This window comes from Danio rerio, chromosome 21 (assembly GCF_049306965.1).
Source record: "Danio rerio strain Tuebingen ecotype United States chromosome 21, GRCz12tu, whole genome shotgun sequence".
In the NCBI taxonomy this organism is placed as follows: domain Eukaryota; kingdom Metazoa; phylum Chordata; class Actinopteri; order Cypriniformes; family Danionidae; genus Danio; species Danio rerio.
The window spans coordinates 19,855,292-19,865,000 of record NC_133196.1 but is presented as its reverse complement, the minus strand read 5'-3'; the positions used below and the strand labels follow the sequence as shown (position 1 = coordinate 19,865,000).

The 9,709-nt window shown below is 40.8% G+C and overlaps 1 protein-coding gene across 4 annotated transcripts; it reads right to left on the bottom strand.

Annotated features, from left to right (window-relative positions):
* Positions 1–987: 987 nt before the first annotated feature.
* LOC792894 (uncharacterized) lies at positions 988–8,494 on the bottom strand. 4 transcript variants are annotated; one of them, XM_073935199.1, is made up of 3 exons: positions 8,067–8,494; positions 5,480–5,637; positions 988–5,323 (listed from the first exon to the last, which is right to left on the bottom strand). In XM_073935199.1, exon 3 carries the CDS (start codon positions 5,112–5,114, stop codon positions 3,261–3,263), a length of 1,854 nt encoding a protein of 617 aa, XP_073791300.1. In that variant the 5' UTR covers positions 5,115–5,323; positions 5,480–5,637; positions 8,067–8,494; the 3' UTR covers positions 988–3,260. The 4 variants fall into 4 exon arrangements, with proteins under 4 accessions (XP_073791300.1, XP_073791302.1, XP_073791301.1 ...); XM_073935201.1 differs by having other exon boundaries at positions 988–5,157; XM_073935200.1 differs by lacking the exon at positions 5,480–5,637.
* Between the last annotated feature and the right edge of the window lie 1,215 nt (positions 8,495–9,709).

Genomic DNA, 9,709 nt, shown 5'->3' with positions numbered 1-9,709 from the left:
ACCACAAGCGGATGACTCAGCAAACAGAATTGGATTAAATATGTGAGGCTGACTTCATATTCTTTTCACAAAGCACAAGAAACGCTTCATCTGTACTTTCAAGTCAGATTTGTTAAACTTTAAATGCTCTTCTCAGAGTTCGTTGGTCGCTCTGGGGAATGCATTTCATATACTGTAAAATTCTTTCAAGCTAAACCAGTTCAGTGGACTATAAACTAAAACTGGGACAGGGAGCAGATTTCTCTTTAAAAATTCGAATACCTCTGATAAATGTCGTATATCTGATAAAGAAATGGCCATTTCTATATATCAAACTGTACATCTCAGTTTAAAAGTTGTAACAAACAAGCATTTTGTAGCAAATATTCCATTCTACTCATCAAACATATTTACTAATTAGGAGGATTGTTTTACATTGTTACAGCAATGTAAAGCCCATGCAGCTACAGTTAGTCTGATATGAGACAAAAACACTACACTACATGACAAAAGTCTTGGCGCCTATCCAAGTTTTAGGAACAACAAATAACAACTTGACTTCTAGTTGATCAATTGGTATCAGAAGTGGCTTATAGTATATGAAAGGTAAAGGCCTCTAGATTACGCTTTTTTTTAGCAAAAAGTCAAAAATGAATATAGTCAAATAATTTTTATTTTAGTAAAGGCAAATATGATCATGCCTTGATTTTTAATTATTTAATTAGGACAGTAATGTAAGAATCAGCTCTTTGGTTTAAATCATGTTTAAACTTTGGGGATTCGAATCAAAGATTCGAACATGATTCACATAGAATTATTTAAAGCTTACACTTAACTTTAGTATTTGTCCAGCAAATAGAACGTTTAATGTAAAGCAATTCTGTATTATATTATTACGTGGCCAACAATAACAATATAAAAACAGTATCTAATTATTTAATGAGCAAGGTAGCAGTATCTGAAGCTGAGGCATTAACTTATAAAGCACACAACACACCAACACGGATCTTAAAACGAAACAAAAGTTTATTGCTACTCTATAACACAAAGTACTAATCTACGTAAAACAAACAAACGCACATACATACACACACGCACAAGCAGTTTGAGGAGAGTTTTGACTGAGTGGATTTAACTTCTAGCCTTTGCTAAGTTCTTAGCATTGCAACCTGAAAGAAACCATAAAAGCAGAGAATTTCGCTATTCTTTACTACTTAAACATAATTCACACCAGAGTCAGCAATGGATAGAAACCTTGTTTGTGCTACTTGCGTTCTGATGTAATTTGGTTTCCTCGACTGGTCCAAAGGGAAATCCCGGCGAAGCTGATTGGTCAGCGTAGCAACTTCAGTGACGTGATGGAATTCCCTTGTCGGTGAAGAGGGGTTTCCTTAGTTGGTTGCTAGGGATACGGATGTTGGACAAGGCGGCGTTCGAAGTCCTTCCTGGGTTCCTGTAGTTAGGATGAGTTTCAGAGTTTGGATGTGTTGACCCGATGGCTTGTTGTTGAAGCGGTTGCACAAGCAGATCGGGGGTCGAGCCGGCAGCAAGTGAAGGTCGCGGTCTGCTCCGTGATGTAACGAGGCTTCCGGCGAGGCGATGTAACGGCCACAGCACGAGAAGAGCGACGTCCGGGCAGCGACAGCGGTGACGACTGGCAAAGATGACCGGCAAAAGACGACGATGAAATTCCTTTGTTCAAAGTTTTATAGGCTTTGGTAGAGGCTGTGTCTACACAATACTTGTCCAATCAGATAAGGTGCGGGGTGGAGTCACACCCCAATTCTGCCCTCTAGGAGGCCGGGTTGACACCTGGTGTGGGTGCTGCTTTGATAGCATAGTGGTTAAAATAAAGTCTTATAACGTCAACACTTTTCATAGTATGGTTTCTTCATATAAACCAATGCATTTAAAATGTTCCTAGCTTTCAATCGATACCAAACAAAGTATTTCACAAATATTCTGTAGATTTCATTTGTCACTGAGGGCTATTACTCAAGAACTATCTATAACAGTTTTGTTAAACACATGGAACATGTACACACAAAAACCTACAGAAACATAAAGTAAACATACATTACTCAAATAAACTGTTTTACTTAAATGTCCATTAAACTTTGGAAGCGTTTCTGATCGCTTCTGTGTCTGCCTGAGAATGTGTATTCCTTGCAGACGCCAAAGGACAAGCGAACCAAAAGGTACTTCTCAAAAACCGGTTTGGTGGGTTTTTGATTGTAGAGCCTCTTATTGTTTTAGGGTGTAAAGTTAATTAACACGCAACTGTGATGTTGACTGGCTAGGTATCCTGTGGATTTGCCTTTTGCTGGGTGCCTGTGGATTGCTTTGAAAATGAAATCAATCTCAGACTCGTAGGCACCAACCAATCTTTTAAGGATAACATGGTCTGTGGCTTGTTCGGTTCTGGAACGATCCGTTGACTCACTACATCCCCCATTTGGATGGTGATGTTCCTGGCATGAACATCGGCAGACACTGGAACAAGAGGCATAGGTAGAGAGAGAACAGACACACAAGACACAAACCACATTTCCATTCCATAGACTGAGTTCTGGTGCAGGTTTTAGCTTAAATTGTTCGTGTTGGGAACACAAGGTGTAGTGTAACATTGCCTGAAATAATTCAAATTTAGTTACTTAGCTAGTTTACTTCATTGCAAGTATGGAGTGGCGCTAGCTTCAACTTAAATAAGCAATAATTCTGCAGCAATTGACACTAATTTGGGAGAAGGAGTCAATCCTACTTTTAGGCCCTATGCATGAATTTGCAGGAGTTCCCTGTAGAGGGGACTGGAACTGCAAATTAGTTAGGGAGAGAGAGAGAAAGGAAATGAAGGGGCACAGTGATGCAACAAAACAAGGTAGGTTAAAAACCAGCAAAACAGTGTTGCAAATGTGGAGTGGATCCTCTCTACTAGAAGTTGTTCTAGCAGTGCTGTAGAGGAGAAAGTATTAGTGTTGTGTTAAACTAGGTGTTTCCCTAGAATGTCAAAGGTTATGTTAGTGTAAAGAGGGTAGAACAGTTGATCTGTGTCAAGTTGTGGTCCTCCCCCATTTGTTGTTCAATGATGATGGAGCTGTCAAATGTTCATCTAGTAATGGAGGTACCGGAGTTTGGCATGGGTCAGGAAGGGTTTCAGGACTGAACTGAGGTTTGTCGGAGGAGTGGCAGACGACCAGAACGGCACTTTTGGAAACCTGAGGGCTTTCATCTGCAAGTGTTTGTTGGTTCAGGTGATTGTTGCTTCTCCGCTCGGCGACTAGTCAGGCTGAATCTGCTTTTTCCTTTTCCCGTTTCCTGTCCTCTTCTATGCATTTGAGAAACTCTTTCATCATCAATTTTACCAGTTCTTGAGGGTCAAATCCCGGTGGGGCATTTTCCTCTTGCTGGGATTGATTCTGAGCGTTGTCAGGGTGGAAGTTTTTGGAGTACCTTCGTTGACTCCTTGGACTTGATGATCCAGGTTTTTGATGTCTTCCCTTAGATGGTGACCAGCTTTTGTTTGACCCCCATTGGTTTCTTTCCCGGTGGTGTTCAGGTGAGCGTCGTTGTCCACGCGGTCCATCCCAGTGACTGTTCCTTTGTTTAGGTCTTGTGTCATCGTAGGAGTTCCGTTGTCTATTGGACGAAGACGCATTCCACGCTGGGGATGGTGGTCTCACGCTGTTTGGGCGTTGGGCATCCTCTAGTGCCAGTTCTGGATTCTGGGTGTTAAAGGCAAGAACTGTTGCAGTTTTAGTGTTTTTCTCTAACACCATCTTTTGTTTGTCGTGTGCTTTCTGTGTCAAATCTCGCAATTGCTGGATGCTCATTGTTCGTGGGCATGCGAGTACTCCGAGATGTTGGCTTACTGCAGGATGGAAGTTTCTCAGGAAGAGAATCTTAAAGTTCAGGTCTTCCTCCATATTCGGTTCGTTGCGAGTTCCGAAAAAGGCTTGCCTGAGTCGGTTGTAGTAAGCATGTGGGGACTCATTGCGAGCTTGTTTTGTCTCCAGAGCACTTAACAGTCCTTGATCTGATTCAGGGTTTGCAAACTCTCTGATGAGGGCTTCTTGGAGCAAGCGGTAATCGTTCTTTACCCGAGCTGGTTGTCGGTCCAGGAAGCTGCGCACCTCAGTGCTGGATGTGGCTCGAAGCAAATACAGTCTTTCTTTATCAGAGACGTTGGGTCTCATTTCCAGGTGGAAATCAATGTCTTGCAAATAAGCGTGGACCTCCAAACCACCTGACACACTTGGAGTAAACTTGCCAATGTTTCTGGCCAGCTTGTCAAGGTCTTTGAGGTCCAGACTGTATGACGTTCTGTGACTGGCTATCACAGGCTCTCGTCGCTGTGGGGTAAGGTAAGGCTCTTCAGAAGGTGTTGGCGAAGATCTTCGGCATGGTTTCTCACCTCTTTCAGTAGGTGAGAGCTCAGGGACAGGGGATCCTGTCCTACTTGGCAGGGGCGAGGCTGGTGCACATCTTGTCTTTGGAGGTTCATAGCGCAGTGCATAGGCATGCCTGAGTTCACTGGCGGATTCCTCTTTGATGTCATCCACTTCCTGCATTAGTCTGTCGATCTCATGTCTTGCTTCGCTCAGGTGAGTTTCAAGGGCTTTGATTCTGGCCTTCTTGTCTCTTAAGTCCACCTTCGCTTCCTTCAGTAGCTGTTCAGCATAATCTAGCTTGTTAGCGACGTCAGCACGGTCTGCTCTGGCTTGTTCTCTTTGTTCTGTGATGGCTGTTAGAGCTTCTTGTAGTTTGTCGATCTCCTCTTTAGTACCTTCATCCATCTCATTTGGTTGTTCCAGACGTTCCTGAGCCTCTAGCTCTAGCTGCTCGGTGCGGGCTTGCAGGCGTGTCAGCTTGTGTTGGAGTTGGGAGGCGTGTCTGTCACTCAATTTGAGGGTGGCTATGAGTGTGTGACTCAAAGTACCAGTGATTTTGGCCAGCTCCTTGTGGTTGAAGCTTTGACTTGGGTCTTGCTTCATGATGCTGTCTATGTTCTCATCCAATTGGTTTTGCGTCAGGGGCTGCAGTGTTTCGGCAGCTTTAGGGAGGAGACTGCCTGTTACAACGCTCAGCCATGTTTCCAGGTCCTTCCAGTGGCCAACAGGGTCTTTGGGGTGAGCCATGTTTTGCGGGGAGGGGAGGACTTAGGATTTAACTGACACAGACCTTGAAGAGAGATAGAGAGGAGAAAGAAAAAAAAACAAGGTAGAACAATGCAAACAGAAAAGGAGAAATGTTAATGTGCAATGTTAAGTGTATACTAATGTTGAGTTAAGTGTGGTTCTCTGGAACTGTGGCCCTCTGGTGGGTACGCGTGTCTAACTGGTAGTCTCTGTGGAAAGAGTCAGTAGCACAGACACAGTGAGAGAACAGAGAAAACAAAAGTGATAAGGAGACTAAGGAGTAGAGTGAAAATCTGTAGTTTCCACTTTCCTAGAGAGAGGGTTCCTTTAGCTTTTGTTAAATATAAAATAAGATTTCTAAATACCAGGACTGAAGTTGCTATTAACTTTCTTCTGAAGTGACAGAAAGTAGGACAACAATAACAGTATTGGCTTCTGAATAGGATTGACTCCGTACACCAAATAAATTGTTTCTGGATGCGTGTTTAGAATTGGATCTAATGACGCCTATCCTCTTGTTGACCTGATGAGTGAGAAAGGAGGGGTGAGATCAGACAATTTTAACAATTAAAAGTGTTCAAGTGTCCCAAACATCTATTAAATGTTTCTAAAATTCTCTGCTTTTTGACTCTCACAAGCACAATCCTTAAACCAGTATCAATAGTCTAGTTAAAAGAAGATAGTTAGTAGAAAGAGAGAACAAAGGAGTTAGTTTTCTCTTAGCATTAGGTGTATTTAAGGATGTCAAAGCGGTGGCGCTGTTGAGTTGACACTACAAGAAGTGTTGGTTTTATTGTGTTATATAATAACTGCTTAGCCTAGGTAGTAGAAAAATCTGAATTTTCCTTTTGAAGTTTGGCTAATTGGAGGGCTCCACTAGATGAAAAGACTAAATTCAAATTTTAATTGAACTTAACTTTAAACCTGTAAAGAAGTAATAACTTTTATAAATTATCATTAAGATTGATAAGAACACTTATGACTAAATTAAATTATTAATTATTGCTAAAATGATAACGCCATGCATAAATGAACCATTAATGAAATTAAAATTTCAAAACAATGAAGTTGGTTAGAGTAACATTTAATGCAGTTTATCATTAAATTAAACAATTATAATTTATTTAATCAGTGAGTCTTATCCGTATAAATCAACAGTCATAGGAAATGGGTGTTCCTAGATGTTGATGAATGGAAAATTTATACTTGAATAGGTCAGAGAGCATTAATTTATATTCATGAAAACAAAACTATAATTCATCACTAATAAAACCAACAGCTTATGTGAGTTCAAACTGATCAAATTCAACAGGCCAAGTACAGCAGGAAAAACAAAAATAAAATAAAATAGTAGTTATTAAACTCAGCAGTTAGATCGTGCACACTTTGATTAACTTTGCGTTTGTTATCTTTTCCAAGGTAAGTAAAGAGAAATAACTGAGATGCAAGAGTTATTTCAAACATCAGCCATACAATGCATTTAAGACCACTAAATGCTACGTGCTATCTATTAGCCTTCGCTGCTACTGGAAATGCATAGACTTCAATGCAAACGCGTTAGCGTTAGTTTAGCTTAGCTTCACGCTATGCTCTTTGTTTACAATCCAAGCTGGCGCTGGCGGACTGCACATGCGCGCTTGAATGTAATTCCGGCAAGTCTCTCTGTACTTCCGGACCAAGGTTGCTGCTATGGCAACGACCACAAAGTGGAATAATAGCAAATTTCACAGTATCTCACACTGTTCAAGCAAAAAGCACTAGTTAGATTTTATATCTTAACAGTACTGAACGATCTCAACTCATGAAAGTGAGATAAAATTAATCAACAGGATTTCTGAGATTAATACAAATCGTGACAGAGATATGGGGGATCTCAGCACTCTGTGTTAAGTCTGTGTAGACTGCAAACACATCCGTGGATTCAAACCACAATTTCAATTGATCAATTTCAAAACTTCTCCTATAAACTACACTAGGCAGCTCTCTCTGAGCTCCGCGTTTTAAATAATTTACTAAGTATTAGCAAATTACAGGGCAACAAGAATTTAGTTAGCTATGCTATATCAGTTACCAGGAGAAAACACAGCTGAGTTTCCATCCGGGAATCGCGGCGTACGAAATCAAACTGTGAAGGCCTTATATAACGTTATGAGATAAGCACAAAGGAATACGCTTTGTCTTTCTCTACATGCGCTTTAGAGCGGCTTACAGTTTGTCTCGGCGGACAACTTAAATGAAGTTTTACTTTCTTAACAACACTAAATGCAGTCAAGCAATAAAACAAATGGTACCACAATGAAATTGTGCAGTAGCAAAACTTTTGTTCTTTCTAATCTATTCTTTCCGGACAAAAATAGAAAAGATTAACAACGTAATTTCTGGGTTTTGTGCTTTAAAAGTTAGATCTGCTTGCCCGCATTCTCCACCACTATGTAAGAATCAGCTCTTTGGTTTAAATCATGTTTAAACTTTGGGGATTCGAATCAAAGATTCGAACATGATTCACATAGAATTATTTAAAGCTTACACTTAACTTTAGTATTTGTCCAGCAAATAGAACGTTTAATGTAAAGCAATTCTGTATTATATTATTACGTGGCGAACAATAACAATATAAAAACAGTATCTAATTATTTAATGAGCAAGGTAGCAGTATCTGAAGCTGAGGCATTAACTTATAAAGCACACAACACACCAACACGGATCTTAAAACGAAACAAAAGTTTATTGCTACTCTATAACACAAAGTACTAATCTACGTAAAACAAACAAACGCACATACATACACACACGCACAAGCAGTTTGAGGAGAGTTTTGACTGAGTGGATTTAACTTCTAGCCTTTGCTAAGTTCTTAGCATTGCAACCTGAAAGAAACCATAAAAGCAGAGAATTTCGCTATTCTTTACTACTTAAACATAATTCACACCAGAGTCAGCAATGGATAGAAACCTTGTTTGTGCTACTTGCGTTCTGATGTAATTTGGTTTCCTCGACTGGTCCAAAGGGAAATCCCGGCGAAGCTGATTGGTCAGCGTAGCAACTTCAGTGACGTGATGGAATTCCCTTGTCGGTGAAGAGGGGTTTCCTTAGTTGGTTGCTAGGGATACGGATGTTGGACAAGGCGGCGTTCGAAGTCCTTCCTGGGTTCCTGTAGTTAGGATGAGTTTCAGAGTTTGGATGTGTTGACCCGATGGCTTGTTGTTGAAGCGGTTGCACAAGCAGATCGGGGGTCGAGCCGGCAGCAAGTGAAGGTCGCGGTCTGCTCCGTGATGTAACGAGGCTTCCGGCGAGGCGATGTAACGGCCACAGCACGAGAAGAGCGACGTCCGGGCAGCGACAGCGGTGACGACTGGCAAAGATGACCGGCAAAAGACGACGATGAAATTCCTTTGTTCAAAGTTTTATAGGCTTTGGTAGAGGCTGTGTCTACACAATACTTGTCCAATCAGATAAGGTGCGGGGTGGAGTCACACCCCAATTCTGCCCTCTAGGAGGCCGGGTTGACACCTGGTGTGGGTGCTGCTTTGATAGCATAGTGGTTAAAATAAAGTCTTATAACGTCAACACTTTTCATAGTATGGTTTCTTCATATAAACCAATGCATTTAAAATGTTCCTAGCTTTCAATCGATACCAAACAAAGTATTTCACAAACATTCTGTAGATTTCATTTGTCACTGAGGGCTATTACTCAAGAACTATCTATAACAGTTTTGTTAAACACATGGAACATGTACACACAAAAACCTACAGAAACATAAAGTAAACATACATTACTCAAATAAACTGTTTTACTTAAATGTCCATTAAACTTTGGAAGCGTTTCTGATCGCTTCTGTGTCTGCCTGAGAATGTGTATTCCTTGCAGACGCCAAAGGACAAGCGAACCAAAAGGTACTTCTCAAAAACCGGTTTGGTGGGTTTTTGATTGTAGAGCCTCTTATTGTTTTAGGGTGTAAAGTTAATTAACACGCAACTGTGATGTTGACTGGCTAGGTATCCTGTGGATTTGCCTTTTGCTGGGTGCCTGTGGATTGCTTTGAAAATGAAATCAATCTCAGACTCGTAGGCACCAACCAATCTTTTAAGGATAACATGGTCTGTGGCTTGTTCGGTTCTGGAACGATCCGTTGACTCACTACAGTAAGATCTGACTTTGCTTAAACAAAGGTCTTGTCACCTGAAAGAAATAATGTACAGTATAGAATATAAAGTCATGGTACAGTGGAAAAACAATTAATATTGTGTATGACTCCCATGAGCTTGGAGGACTGCATTTATACATCTCTATAATGACTCAAATAACTTAATAATAAAGTCATCTGGAATGGCAAAGAAAGCATTCTTGCAGGACTCCCAGAGTTCATCAAAATTATTTGGATTTATCTTCATTGCTTCCTCCATCTTACCCCAGACATGCTCAATAATGTTTATGTCTGGTGACTGAGCTGGCCAATTAAAGCACAAATGTCTGATACCTCTGGCTGTTGATGTTGCCATCCACTCTGCAGATCTCTCGTACGCCCCTATACTAAATGCAACCCAAGCCATGATTTTTTTCTTTACCAAACTTGACTGATTTCTGTGAGAACC

What these genes read in the sequence shown, in the direction of transcription:
- LOC792894 (XM_073935199.1), bottom strand. Translation starts at nt 5,114, where the DNA reads ATGGCTCACCCCAAAGACCCTGTTGGCCACTGGAAGGACCTGGAAACA.